At 41.6% G+C, this 14290-nt stretch overlaps 2 protein-coding genes across 4 annotated transcripts; one reads left to right on the top strand and one right to left on the bottom strand.

The window, feature by feature from the left end:
• Nucleotides 1-155: 155 nt before the first annotated feature.
• LOC104416304 (cyclin-C1-2) lies at nt 156-6783 on the top strand. Of its 3 annotated transcripts, XM_039300662.1 has the most exons (10): nt 156-317; nt 469-575; nt 1515-1554; nt 1719-1763; nt 2612-2730; nt 2846-2960; nt 3523-3567; nt 4248-4395; nt 5576-5687; nt 6398-6783. In XM_039300662.1, the coding sequence occupies exons 1-9, from the start codon at nt 286-288 to the stop codon at nt 5678-5680; spliced, it is 756 nt and encodes a 251-aa protein (XP_039156596.1). In that variant the 5' UTR covers nt 156-285; the 3' UTR covers nt 5681-5687; nt 6398-6783. The 3 variants fall into 3 exon arrangements, with proteins under 3 accessions (XP_039156596.1, XP_039156597.1, XP_018716759.1); XM_039300663.1 differs by lacking the exon at nt 1719-1763; XM_018861214.2 differs by lacking the exon at nt 469-575 and having other exon boundaries at nt 161-317.
• Nucleotides 6784-7002: 219 nt separating this feature from the next.
• On the bottom strand, nt 7003-8330 carry LOC104456516 (ethylene-responsive transcription factor ABI4-like). The gene is made up of 3 exons (XM_010071323.3): nt 7922-8330; nt 7372-7496; nt 7003-7261 (listed from the first exon to the last, which is right to left on the bottom strand). Exons 1-3 carry the CDS (start codon nt 8239-8241, stop codon nt 7227-7229), a joined length of 480 nt encoding a protein of 159 aa, XP_010069625.2. The 5' UTR covers nt 8242-8330; the 3' UTR covers nt 7003-7226.
• Nucleotides 8331-14290: the final 5960 nt, after the last annotated feature.

The following is a 14290-nucleotide window of genomic DNA, read 5'->3' as shown; positions in this document are numbered from 1 at the left end:
AAAGTATCAAGATTGGGTAAATCATATTCCATAAAATTATCGACCAAAAAAAAATAATCCATAAAATAAATGAAATTGGCTTTGGAGTATGGCTAAGGAAAACGCCGTGCAACGAATTTCCCCCGAGGCCCATCAAAAGTCCAGACACGTCGCTCCTCTCGCATTTCGGGTCCCCGGCCCGAACCCGAATAGAGGAGAGAGAGAGAGAGGGGACTCGTCTTCTTCATCGAATCCCGCTCGCCATAGCCAGCAGCTCAGCCGAGCTCCTGCAATTCCGCGTCAGCAATGGCCGCCAATTTCTGGACTTCCACTCACTAGTGAGTCTCCCGAACTCCCCTGATTCATGCGCCGTGCTTCTTCTCTGTTTCCGCGCCTTAATCCTCGTCGATTCTTGATTCACTTTCTTGGGCCCTGAGGAAATTTTTCTTCGATTTCTCCCCCCCCCGGCTTTCGTCTTGGGCTCTGCAGCAAGCAACTTCTGGACCCGGAGGATGCGGACGTGGTGCATCCGCCGGACAGAGAGAGAGGCATCACCGTCGAAGATTTCAAGCTCATCAAAATGCAAATGGCCAATTGTACGCTTCCCACCCCCCCCTTTGCCCTTCCCGCAACGCTTTTTTGATCTGGTTTCGCGTCGAATTCGTGGTCTGAGGTTCTTGGTTTCGCGATGGAAACGTCCGCTAATTATGGATCAATACTCGATTTTTCGCTTGTGTAAGTTATTGAATTGTGAAAGTAATGTGGTGTTAAGGGAATCTATTTGGACTTGATGAAAGTAGGTAGTTTTGTGTCTAGCAAGATTGACAGCACTTTAATTGGCCGGCTAAGCAGTTGAATTGCTGTCATGCTCGCTGTGTTCAGAATCAGGTGCGTGAAAAAGTGAAGGATAGTGATCGATCATTAGTATCGGGATGTGACGGGAACCTTGGAACCTTGAAAATATGAGGCTAATGAAGGCCTCATTTGGTGATCACGAGGGTACCATGGATAGAAATATACTCTCTTTTGTGTTCTTTGGCTTCCCATAAAGAGTATATTGGTAAACATTTTGACTGTAGTATAGGAAAAGAGGATTCTTGATTGCCATGTTCAGTGTTAACCGCATCTCGAGCCTGACAATTGATGATGCTTGTTAAGATCACTGGAATTACGGCAAACCAGGCATGAGGGAGAATTTTACATGTCGTATTTCTTTCATCTGAACATGTACTTTAAATACAAATAGTGGCTTTGTTCATCGCTTGTATGTTGGGGAAAAAAATTTTGCCAGTCGAATTTTTTTCTTGTCAGCAGTGGTTGCATGATATCTTAACCCAGTTGAAGGTTTTTTTTTCCCATATTTTATTTGCTTTTCTGGAGTAACTAATGCGGCAGTGGACTTTCGTGCAAAGTTAGGAATAGTGGACTTGCAGTTCCTCCTTGCTCTTACCCGTTTGACCAAAAGGTTGTTCATTGTCGTCACATGTTATATGGGTATATTTTCAAGCACATTGATCCTGTTTTTTTTTTTTCAGATATATGGAAACTGGCTCAGAGTGTTAAAGTCAGGCAAAGGTGAGATATATACTTGTTCTCTTTATAATGCTTAAAGTAATATCAAAACCTTACCAAAAGAACTTATTACTTTGAACATTGGAGTATTGATTGTAAGTCAGTGCTGTGGGTGATCCCTTTGTTTGAAAATACTATTTAATTCTGATGAACTGTTTATTTGCTAGGGTCATAGCCACTGCAGTTACATATATGAGACGAGTTTATACCAGGTAGGTGGCTATATATTACAATTAATGATGCTGACAATGTCTACATTGTGTTGTGAATGTTGACCAACAAAAGATTTTGTAGACTGTATTGAAAAGATGCATTGGTTATTTGCTAATATGGTCATGCAAGATAAGATTTCTATGTTACTCTGTTTATCTAGTCACAATTTACGCTTGTTCCACTTTGGCTTGCTTAGTTCCTGTTTTATATCATTTATTTTCCTCACTCAGAAGTTGTTTTACCCTCTATATAGGGATTCCATGTAGCATTTTTCAAGGTCTGGAAGTAATAGACTTTGCCATTTAGGGGGAACCGGTCAGGCATTGTAGCAATGCCTGGAAGGTTATGGTTCTACCTACTACCTTTTGAAGCATTCATATTAGAGCATTTATCAGAAAAAAAGACATTGATTTTTTCAGAGTGATCTGAAATTGTACGGAAACAAATATTGATTGTGAAAGATTTTAACTGCTTTTTTTTTTTTTATAACTCCTCTTTTGATTGGTGTTCCCTATCATACTGGACAAGTTTTCCTGTGAAAACTTTATGCTTTTTGAGTGCTGTATGGTGAGCGTAAATTATATTGAGTTGGAGGTCAACAACTCATGCCCAGATATTCAACTATGTTTCGAATATACTTTATCCCTCTTTCAAAAGGCATGTATTGTTATCTTTTACTGTGTGGGAATTGATTTGTTCCATTTTTATTTGCATGAACTCACAAGCTTTTCTCCTATTATGTCTTATCGTATGAGCTGGCTGCCAGTTTTGCTTGTGGTCTTTTTGAAGTTTGAGATCACGATGTCATATGACTTCATTAGGTCACCATTTTGCTTTTCTATTCCAGAAAGAGTATGTCAGAGTATGATCCACGCCTAGTGGCTCCAGCCTGCCTGTACTTGGCAGCAAAAGCAGAAGAAAGCACTGTGCAGGCCAAAGCACTTGCATTCTACATCAGGAAAATATGTAAGGATGTTGTAATCAATCGTGTTTTGTGGTTATCAAATTCCAGCAAGATGGACGAAGCAACCATAGCTCAAATGTGAGAACTGCTAAGAGTCCTTTTACTTATTCTATCCAGATTCTGATGAGAAGTATCGATACGAGGTGAAGGATATTCTTGAAATGGAAATGAAGATATTGGAAGCTCTCAACTATTATTTGGTTGTATTCCATCCTTACCGTTCTTTGACACAGTAAGTCCTTCATTTCATCATCTTTGCTATGGTTCTTTTGCCTCTGCACTGCCTTTTGAAATTGATGGTACTTTTGAGAATTGCTATCCCAATCCGTGACTTGGGGAAAGGGTATTGTGAAGTTTGTCGGAGGGAAGACTCCAACCATTTTTTGCGTCTCCTAATGGTTTAGGATTACTGATCACAACCATTTTTATGCCAAGAACTAGAGTTTATGTATATCCTCTGCACTGCCTTTTGAAGTTGATGGTACTTTTGAGAATTGCTATTCCAATCCGTGATTGGGGAAAGGGTATTGTGAAGTCTATCAGAGGAAAGGCTCCAACCATTTTTTGTGTCTCCTAATGTTTTAGGATTACTGGTCACAACCATTTTTATGCGAAGATCTAGAGTTCATGTATGTCCTTCATGCATGATCAGACTCAATTAAATACTTTTAAGATGCTACTCAATCTAATTATTTCTGAGGACTCACAATCTGAACTCTCTCTCTCTCTCTCTCTCTCTCTCTCTCTCTCTCTCTCTCTCTCTCTCTCTCTCTCTCATATTCATTTTTTGGCAGCTTGCTTCAGGACGCGGGCATGGAAGAAATGACCCAATTTACTTGGTAAAACTTCCACTCTTAAATTCCTGCAGACACTGCCTGTAAGCTGTTTTCAAAATAGTAATGGAATAATCATGCATAGGCTTCTTCAACTTTGGGTGCATGATTTCTTGAAGTGAAATAGCTGCAGAGCCATTACCCTTTAGCTTTAGATATTTGTGACTCAAATTTATTCTTTGAACTGGATTTTTATTCTATTGAGATGAGGTGCTTGAGAGTTATATGCCTTCGGGATATCTAAAGATCAATTATCCTATTCATAACTAGTGCAGCATCTTCATTAACTGCTCCCATCTGGGTTCCCTTGACCATGTCGCTGGCTTTTCTGTGCACCTAGATAGCTAAGATATGATGCAGTTCTTCTAATGTGCTCAAAAAATAAAACGTCTACATGACATTCAAGAAAATATAATTGGTCATCAAGACAAATAAGTGCGACTTTTCAGGATTTCATATGTTCAGAGAAAAGCTTATTAGTTCAGTGACTTCTCAATAAGTTGCCCCTCATTGATATGGTGCTCAGTCTTATAGTTGTGACACGAATATAGCACTATAATTTTCGCATGTAAATAAGTATAGAGCAAATGAACTTTTGTTTGTACTGTGGGTCATTTGATGCCACGATCTTGCTTTCAGTTTGTTTCATAGTGAAAAATGATTATGTATGCCAAATTGATATGCAGGGGACTTGTGAATGATACATACAAGATGGACCTCATTCTTGTGCATCCTCCTCACTTGATTGCACTGGCTTGCATATACATTGCAAGCGTATACAAAGACAAGGACACTACCTCATGGTTTGAAGAGCTTCGGGTTGACATGAATGTTGTGAGTTCGAATCTCTTAAGTTTTCTTCCTTTTTCATATCTATACCCACTGCATAAGCCTAAAGAAGATTATCTTGGTTTTTCCTTGTACTTTAATTTTATGGCTCTTTAATAAGATGTGCAAATAATTTCCAAGGGAAAATTTTTGAGTTGTTCAATCCTTAGATTGCCTGGTAAAATTTGAGCATGTTTTCATCTAAAAGAACAGCTTACAGATAAAGAAAGCTTTAGTTAGGTTTTTATCAATTCTTGTCAAATCTGATATCAAGAATGTTTATATACCTTAAGTTAGTCTTTACACAACTCTCTTGTAGTTCCTCTTCTTTCTCTATTTTCTCTTAGTCAATCAAGGTTATTGAACTTCTCAATCCCAATTTTATTATCAGCAATTAAGAGGAAAACATATAGCTTCTTCTTCTTGAAGTTTTGGATGTGGTTGTTGGTACGAATGCCCTTTCCCATTGATTGTATTTCTTGACAATAAGTCCTCATCATCCAGGTTTCAAGAATTTATAACTGGTCATTGAATCTGGCAACTTGATTCAATGACATGTTAATTCAGTTAAAGCTTCCAAGGGACATAAAACTTTACCATCTCTCCTTAGCTACTTTTTTCTGGCTATAGGTCTTTATGAATATGAGAATAGTCGCCTTTTTAAGAGATTATAGATAGTGAGGGGCCAGTGAATGGTTTCAAAGTCAGCACTCTAGTGTGCATGAGTTCAACTCTTGGTCATGCAAGGTGGAGTTTTGCATTGTTTTAGCCCTTTCACTCAAGAGTAGCCAGACTAACATGATACTCATAAGTTGAAATTGTTTCTGGGAAAGATGTGAAAGGGGAATATGGTGTAACAGCATTCCTCTGATGCATCAATCTTAAAATCTTAGTGGCATGATTTTTGTGTCTGTTTACTTGTATTTCTGACAAGCTGCTGTGAATTGATAAATGATATGGGTGTATTCCTAATCTCCCTTAAAGTTGCATGGTTAAAAGGCTCAGAACCTTTAATGCCCACATCAACTGCGCATTGCATATCTAGCCATGCCATTAGTATACTTTGAACATTTTGTTTCCCAGAGAATAACTCTGACATTACAAGGCTCATTTTTGCCATCTTGTCATTTCTTGTATAATGTTTCTTTGACTTTTTAACAAACCAAGCTGATGTGTTCATGAACAGGTGAAGAATATAGCAGTGGAGATATTGGATTTCTATGAGAACCGTACATCGATCTCAGAAGAGAGAGTACATGCTGCTTTGAACAAGTTGGCTATGAAACCATAAACATTAGGTGAGTCTTATGCTCGCCGTGAGAGATCCTGTTGCATATGATACGATTGAAATTTGGTTATTGGTGACATAAGACACTCAAAATAGTTTGGTGATGGCTCTCTTGAATGAAGTGAGACATTTGACACCATCGAATGTTCCCTTCTCTTTTCTAATTATTAAAGATTGGCTATATAGGATGATAAGAAAGTGGTTAACGATGCCTCTCTTTAATGTACTAAGACATTTACCGCCACTGGAATTTCCTTTTATTTTTTCCTGCCAATGCCACAACTGAAAGTTCTCTTGGACTGCTTTACCGTATGACACGCTGAAAAGTAGCTTCTGACAAATAGTTTGGTGATATCTCTCTTCAATGAAGTACGAGCATCTGCCACTGTTGGAAATTCTTATTTGACATCTTTTCATTAATAAATTGAGTCAGGAGGGAACTTCTGTATCTCATTTTTTTGTTTGAGGGCTGGATCATCGAAGTAGAGTCTAAGAAAATCAGAAAGTCAAACCCATTCATCTGTTTAGTTGTCTATTGTCTTGAGACCTGATATTGTGGAAGATGATATAAAGAGATGGTATATCTTGCAAGTTGGATGTAGCCTTGTCTGCAATTTATTGTAGCTTCAATGGCTCACTTGCCGAGAGATTCATGTGAGGATTTAACTTGTACAAATGGTCTGATTTCTGTTTGGCTGTTCACGTGTTTTAACCTTGAAGGTGGACGTTCGCAAGGGGGATATGTCAAAGTAGGAACCTGAAGACTGTAAGCCTTGCTGATCTGCCACTTGAGATTGCGATGGATAATGTCATGAGGCACTTGCTAAAATCATTAGCTTCTAGACCTGACTAAGGACTCGATGATGGTGTTAAAGAGTTCAGCAGCAAGTGGAGAATGCAAGATCCCCAGATTGCAATATTTGTCAGGGTCTATTTGTCGTTTGAGAAACTTGGTGTCTTCAGTTTGAGCGCATTTAGAAAAAACTGATATCTGTAATTGTTGTTGTTGTGCCAACACAATCACTTGGAGTGGCCTGTAGAGAGACTTTTGAAATCTGCAAGCTCATCACTCTTCCCAGGAAGAAAGCGCCCATGGTTACATTGTCCATTGGCATCCAAAAGTGCAATTCTGCCTAAAGAATGAGGGTCACTGATTGGTTAGTTTTCTCAATTTCTCGCTTCCCTTGTCAGTGCTAATGTATGAACCGAATCTGCAACACTAATATAAGGTAGATATCGATAACTCGGGATTAATTTTCTCGATGGAGATATGGCAACCAAAGCATCATCCTCCAAAAACTTAGATGCAGCTTCCATGCCGATAAGTTCTCCCAAGCACATGGTAAGGTTTTCTTCTTTCATTATGAAATCTTCAGGTTTCGGAATACTTGAAGTCCTAATATGTGCGACAAACAGAAGACCCAAATCATGTTAATCACTCTGTAGCTCCAGGATATAATACATTTTAGACTTGTGGATTGTCAATCAGATACAAGTTCCCCAAGGAACGTAGGGATCCAGTGAGGTGAACATGAAAACAGTCGTCCATTCACTTCTTGGCTTTCTTCTTAGCCTCCCTCTTAGCTGCACAAAGACATTGCACATGCGAAAATCCAGGGTGAGACAGCGAATAACCCGAATACGAACACGATCGAGACGAAGAAACAGAGGACTGCAAAAGCTACTAGCACTACCTAACTTCCTCTTTGCTTCGGACCTCGCGAAGAACTCCCTCCATTCATCGGTCAAAACAAAAACGGGCTCTTCATCGTCGTCAAAGACCTCCTCTTGCTGCTCATAATCCTGCTGCACTAACATCCTGGGAATCAAACAAAATGCAATGAAAACGTCAAATGGAGGGAGCCAGCGCATTTTAAGATACATCGTCCATGTCAAACTCAGCCAGTTCAAACTTAAGTCCTCAGTGGACTTCTCCTCAAAATGATAGTTCATTAGTATCCATGCTTTTCCCAAAGGAACAGCACGGGACCAAGAGATAGCAAAGGATCAAGCTTGAAGGACAGTTTGCTCTCTGGCGCAATACAACAAACACCTTCCCTGCATGAACACTAAACAACTAGCAACGACGAAAGATCAGGACTTAATGGAGCTGGGCCTTCACCAAAATCCTCCCATGTACAGAATTTCCCATCGAATTCAGTTGGCAGCTGATTCGAGAGCACATGAATGGGAGCCCGTCTAAAGATCAAGAAACAGTAATGCTAGTAAGTAGAAGGGACTTACTGAGCGGAAGAGTCGGCCTCAAGGGGACTGAGCTCTGCCGGCAAAGCAACACAAGACGCAGCTGCGGCGTCATTCCGGGTAGCGGCGCTGGTAAGAGGAGGTGGCGGAGGAGGAGGAGGAGAAGCGAAAGAAGCAGGGCGCACGTGGCCGCCAAAGTTACAGCTGCTGCCGTCATGGCGGTGGAGGAAGTGGTGGTGATTGTAGAGGTGGTGGTGGCGAGGGCACAGCAACAGGTGTTGGTGGTGGTGGTGGTGGTGGTGGTGGAAGCACGGTGGGGAGGAGAAGCTGGTCGCCGTCGACGAGCTCTTGGCGGTGGCCATGGGTGGTGCTTTTTGATTTGTCCCTCGAATGCGAAATTTCAAATCACGTTACTTCTGATTGACATTATGATTTTGTGACCTAAACATACGGCACTGGGAAAACACTATATATTATTTATTACGATAATTAATACATTATAATTAAGGTCCAAAGGGGCTGTAGATGTTGCTTATCAGTAAGATTGATCTTTAAATTAATTAAAGAAATTAGAAGTTGGACTTTTACATCAAATCTATGACGTAAGCCGAACCAAAATTCAAACAGACCTCCAAAAACTTTTTTGACCAGTTCGATTCGTTGGTTTTCTTTGCGCTTTTTGGGACATGGCAGCGTCCTCATGTGTTTCTATTCTATGGCTATTGGGTTTTTCAAATCTCTTGGTGCAGCTTGTTTATGTAAAAAAGTAGGCAGGGTGATCATAGATTCTTAGCTCAGAGGTTCAACAGCAAGATGGTCGTATTAGAGTAAGCAATTCTCTTTTTCAGCCAAGCCCAATCGATTTGGCATAGGAGATTCGACAATTTTCTGATGATAAGCCTAATAAGGATTGTGAGATCCTATACTTGGCTTACCTTGCTTATTAACCGAGTCTAAATATAAAATCACCTAATTAATTTCGTGAAAAATAAATAATTTTAAAAAATATTTTAGTTTGACAAAAGTATTTAGACATCAATTGTTATCAATAATATAAATATTTTTATCAACTAATTATTTAAATAATATAATCAATTATTTTGTAAAATATATATTTTAAATTATTCAGTTTTCATGCGACGATAGGCAACTGAGTTTTTGTGAGCTTGACAGGACATTATTACATGTTTCTACACGAGCACGTGAATCCATGCTCCAAGGTTTTCTTGGGGCCTGTTTGTTTTCACTTCTTTTTTCTGTTTAAAAACAGTTTTTATTTTTTTGTTCGAAAACAAAAAAAATAAAGTAAAACGCGTTTGTTTGCATTTTTGTTCCAAATCTATTTTTTTTGTTAAAAACACATATGAAACAAAAAAAAAAAAAAATTTGATAAAGAGAAACAAAAAAATTTGTTTCTTGTTTCGGAACAAAATTTATGAACACTTTTTCTCTCTCTTCCATTTTCTTCTCTTTTTTTCTTCTTCTTTTCTTCTTCTTTTTCTTTCTTTTTTTCTTTGGCCGGTCGCGCCTCGGCCATGGTCGGCAACCTCGCCGAAGCATCGCCGGCCCCGGCAAGGCCGAGCGTCACCAGCCCCTAGCGAGGCCAACCTCACGCCGGGCCGGGCGAGCTTGAGCTCGGCCTCGCCGGGCCGGCGAGCCTCGCCGTGGTTGGGTGAGGCCGCCGGCCCTCGTCGGCCGGTCATCGACCATGGCCGAGGCCGGCCAAAAGAAGAAAAATAAAAAAATATTAAAAAATAAGAAAATAAGAAAGAAAATATAAAAAATAAAATTAAAATATTTAAAAATTAAAAGAAATAAAAAAAATTATACAAATTTACCAAACGTGTTTCTATTCTTTTTATATTTCGGGAAGCAGATTTACCAAATGCGTTTTTTTGTTCAAAATTGTTTCTGGCGAAATAATTTTTTTCTATTTCTATCCTAGAAACAATTTTTAAATAGAGGACTAAGGACAAGTTGTAACCTCCAGAATGCTCCCTCTTGGGCGATTTCTGTACTTGTTCTCGCACCTTCGTCCATTGCTGGTTTCGCTCCTGCTGACCGTCGTTTGGACCCATTCTTCCGCGACAAGACGCGCCTTCCTCAACTCTTCAAACCCCTCTGCTTTGTAGCCTGGTACGTCTTCATTCCGCTGGCTTATTGTTGTGCGATGGTTTAGGGTTTCTCCATTTCTGTCGCTTGATCTTGCTGTAATGGAGTCGGTAGTAGCTCGGGCCCGTTCAGGTGATGAAGGGCCGAGTAACTGAACGCAATCCCCTCCTGTTATTGAGGATCCCTCGGCGGTGGACAAACCTAGTAATGCTCTGACTCGCAAGGCTTCGGCCCCTTCCTCTAGAACCGCGGGTGTACGTCTGCAATCTGGTGTTGCGCGTGGTCGCGTAAGAAGTCGGGGTAGGTCCAGGTCAAGGCGTAACAACTCTAGGGGTGGTTCAATTAAGCCTGCGAACCGCACCTGGGCAGCTGTTACAAGTGGTGCTACCAGGGGTTACGATCTTGAATACACTCCTATGCATTTTGACAGCGATCCTATTATTCACATGGATGAGTCTGACTTAGATGCTACTGATCCTAAGCTATATGATTGCCTTGTCGGGTATTTCATAGGAAGGATCTTACCGTTTAAGGTTGTTGATGAGTCGCTTAAGAGAGCATGGGGTCCTGCATTGCTTGAAGTGATGTCTAATGGCAGGGGCTTATTTTTGCTGCGGTTTGCTGATCTTGAGTTCAGGAGGAAAATATTAGAAGGTGCGACTATTACTGTCGCCAGAATCCCGCTGATACTCCAACAATGGAAACCGGGAATTGAGTTAAACAAAGAATCTCTTCAATCTGTGCCGGTTTGGATTAGGTTGAGAAATCTTCTGTTCTCTTTCTGGTCTGCTCATTCTATTAGTAAGGTAGCCAGTGCCCTCGGGAAACTGCTTTACGTGGACCACAGAACGGAGCAGATGTCCATGCTTACCTTCGCACGTGTATGTGTGGAAATAACGGTGCAGCCTTGCCTATGAGTCTCTTAAGTGGAACTTATGGGGAAACTGGTTGTTGTGGATGTGGAATATGAATGGAAGCCTGTAACTTGCTTGAAGTGCGGAATTTTCGGGCACAAGTGCACTGATATAGATAAGGAATCTGATCCAACCTTGCCGGTGGATGGAAATGATGAGACTGAGCTCGTTCAGGTCCCTATCACAGAAATGGTTCCTCAGATGGCAAAAGGTAAAGGGGTGGCTCCTCATCCTACTTCAAGTAGGGAGGATTTGAATGATGTGCTAGGGGATCCGCAGATCTGTATCAGGTCTGATCAAATAGGTGAGACTAGTTCGCCGAAAACGAACCCAAGTCATGAATCATCTATGATCAATCCTGCTAACTACGCCACTCTTGCTGAGTCTGCATCTGCTTCAGGAGACTTGGAATGGATACAGGTTAAGTGAAAGAATAAAAAGAAGAAAAGGAAAGCGGCGAAACAGGCTGCTGCTGCAGCTGCATCCGTCTTTTACGGCCCATCCCCTCCTACCGAGGAAGGCCAAGTGATGAAACGTAAGGACGTCCAGCCAGAGGAGCCTTCGATGATCCCTGAACCTTCTTGCGTCAGAGTGGCTGTTCCTCTCGCTTTGTCAAAAAGTTCTAAGGAGATTTCGAATTCCAGTATCCATGATGAATCCAGCAATGATGAAGTTCAGTCGGTAGACAAGTCTACGCTAAAAGGGAAACCTCCTGCAAAGGTCCCTAATCTTCAGGACCAGTTGCTGCGTCTCCTTCCTACCCCCCCTCCTGCTGCGGCACCGAAAGCTTCGGCTAAGGGCAGGAGGACCGCCAGGAAGAGGTAATCCTGTTCCTTATTCTGTTTTTTGGATGATAATCGGCTTTTGGAATATTAGAGGCATTGTTAATCCCCTTAGGCGAGTGGAAATCAGGCGTTTTGTTGCTATAAATAAATTGTGTTTCATTGGCCTCCTTGAGACCAAAGTGCCTGAGGATCTTTTTGAATCGGTCTCGTCCACCCTCATTAGGGGTTGGTATTGGCTTTCGAATTATGAGTTTTCGCCTCGTGGGAGGATAAGGTTGGCTGGAACCACGTTAGTCTCCTACTCGCTATTTCCATTAGTGATCAAGCGGTGCATGGCACGCTGAAGTTTAACAGTTCGGGGTTAAGTTCTTTGTCTATCGCTGTTTACGCGAGCACACGTTTGCCCGCCGGCGCCCTCTATGGGAAGACCTTTGCCATTATAATGATATTTTCCAGAATTCTCCGTGGTTGGTCACTGGCGATTTTAATGCAATTAAAGATCCTTCCAATCGCATTGGCTGTTCTACTAACTGGATTTCCTACTTTGATGAATTTCCCCATTGCTTGGCCCGTGCGGAACTTATGGACCTCAGATATGTTGGGTGCCGTTTCACTTGGTCCACCTCATCTGGTGACGCGAGGAAAATGAGGAAGATCGATCGCGTGCTCGTCAACGGTGAGTGGAATCTCAAATTCTCTTACTCAGAGGCCAATTTCCTTAATCCAGGGATATCATATCATTGTCCTATGACTATTAGAGTTTTGCAGCCCTCATATAAGAGGAAGCCTTTTAAATTCTTCGACTTTTGGACTCACCATCCGAGTTTAAGGCCATTGTTCAGCAAGCATGGGATAGTCCGGTTGCGGGCGTATCCATGTACCAACTTGTATCGAAGCTTAAAAGAGTAAAGGCGCGGCTTAGATCTCTTAACCGTGAGGCTTTCTCCGACATTTCAGTCAAGGTTGCTGAGGCTAGAGACGCTCTGACAAATGCTCAGCTAGACCTCCAGTTGAACCCGGCAAGCCCGATTCTTACTCAAGAAGAAAGGGAGTGTCGCCGTGTATTTGTTGATCTCAGATCTCAGGAAGAATCCTTCTATAGACAGAAGTCTAGGATTACATGGCTAAAAGAGGGTGATAGGAACACGAAGTTCTTTCACCAATCTATGAAGAGAAGGCACTTATTGAATCGCATCCTCTCGGTAAAGACCCATCCGGAACCGTAATTACCGATCCGGTATTGGTTCCTCGGTGTTTGTTAATTATTTTTCTGATACGTTATCTCCGAAGGAAGGGCTGATCAGACCGTCCATTGATGAGGTGAGGCAGTATGTTCGCAAGACCCTGTCCTAAGACTAATCAAGCTTCCTCATTATGCCGGTTTCTGATTCTGAAATCAAAAACACATTATTTTCGCTGGCAAAGGGCAAGGCCCCTGGCCCGGATGGTTTTTCTGTCGATTTCTACAAATATTGCTGGGATTCCGTTGGCTCTTCAGTGCTCGAATCAGTGCATGACTTCTTCCGCAACGGTCGGCTCTTAAAAGAGGTTAATGCCACTACTCTAGTGCTTGTCCCTAAAGTGCCTAATGCTAGTGCGGTAATGGACTATAGACCGATTGCATGTTGTAACACGATTTATAAGGTGATTACGAAGATTCTAGCCAATAGAATAACTAGGGTCCTTGGGGATTTGATTACTCAGTCCCAGAATGCTTTTGTTAAGGGCAGGAGAATGAGGGATAACATCCTATTAGCTCAGGAATTGTTTGCAGGATTCCATCTAAACCCGTATTTGCCTAAGTGTGCGATAAAAGTTGATTTTCATAAGGCTTTGATACTGTGTCGACCGGGATTTCTTAGAGCTGGCCCTTGAAGCGTTTCGGTTTCCTTCCCATTTTATAAAGCTCATTATGGTATGTGTTCGGACTCCGAAATTCTCTATATCCATCAATGGGGATCTTCATGGTTTTTTTTCCGGGGGGTAGAGGCCTAAGGCAAGGAGATCCAATGTCCCCATACCTATTCACGTTGGTAATGGAGGTGTTCTCCGGTATCTTGATTTCTCGCACCTCCAATCCAGATTTTAAATTCTACTGGAGATGCAAACAGGTTCAGCTCTCCCATTTGTTTTTCGCCGATGACGTTTCCTGTTCGTCAAGCGGATTGGAAGTCGGTTGTTATGTTGAAAACAGGGCTTGATATGTTCTCCTCTTGGAGTGGTTTACTTCCTAACAAGCACAAGAGCGAGATTTTCATGGCTGGTGGTGATACTTCTATCCGGAATAGAATCCTTTGGGCCTTCGGATTTCAGGAGGGGAAATTACCGGTCCGCTATCTAGATGTACCAATTATCTCTTCTAGATTGAATAGAGCGGACTGCATAGCATTGATAGATCGCATTACCACTAGAATCCAATCATGGACACATCGGTTTCTATCGTTAGCAGGTAGGCTGCAACTTATAAGATCTGTTCTTCATTCCGTCCAAGCATTTGGACGAGCGTTTTCACTCTTCCATCCTCGGTCTTAGCGGATATTGAGCGGATAATGAGGCAATTCTTATGGAAAGGTACATCACCAGGTCAGGGTGGCGCCAAA

This window comes from Eucalyptus grandis, chromosome 8, assembly GCF_016545825.1.
Source record: "Eucalyptus grandis isolate ANBG69807.140 chromosome 8, ASM1654582v1, whole genome shotgun sequence".
Taxonomy (NCBI): Eukaryota; Viridiplantae; Streptophyta; class Magnoliopsida; order Myrtales; family Myrtaceae; genus Eucalyptus; species Eucalyptus grandis.
Note: the sequence above shows the minus strand (reverse complement) of the source record. Positions and strands in the feature narration are given on the sequence as shown.

What these genes read in the sequence shown, in the direction of transcription:
- LOC104456516 (XM_010071323.3), bottom strand. Translation starts at nt 8,241, where the DNA reads ATGGCCACCGCCAAGAGCTCGTCGACGGCGACCAGCTTCTCCTCCCCA. An exon ending in GAGGCCGACTCTTCCGCTCA is followed by an intron (nt 7,497 to 7,921) that starts GTAAGTCCCTTC and finishes TTTGATTCCCAG; the next exon opens with GATGTTAGTGCAGCAGGATT. An exon ending in CGAAGCAAAGAGGAAGTTAG is followed by an intron (nt 7,262 to 7,371) that starts GTAGTGCTAGTA and finishes GTCTTTGTGCAG; the next exon opens with CTAAGAGGGAGGCTAAGAAG.
- LOC104416304 (XM_039300662.1), top strand. Translation starts at nt 286, where the DNA reads ATGGCCGCCAATTTCTGGACTTCCACTCACTA. An exon ending in ATTCTACATCAGGAAAATAT is followed by an intron (nt 2,731 to 2,845) that starts GTAAGGATGTTG and finishes TATTCTATCCAG; the next exon opens with ATTCTGATGAGAAGTATCGA. An exon ending in TTCGGGTTGACATGAATGTT is followed by an intron (nt 4,396 to 5,575) that starts GTGAGTTCGAAT and finishes GTTCATGAACAG; the next exon opens with GTGAAGAATATAGCAGTGGA.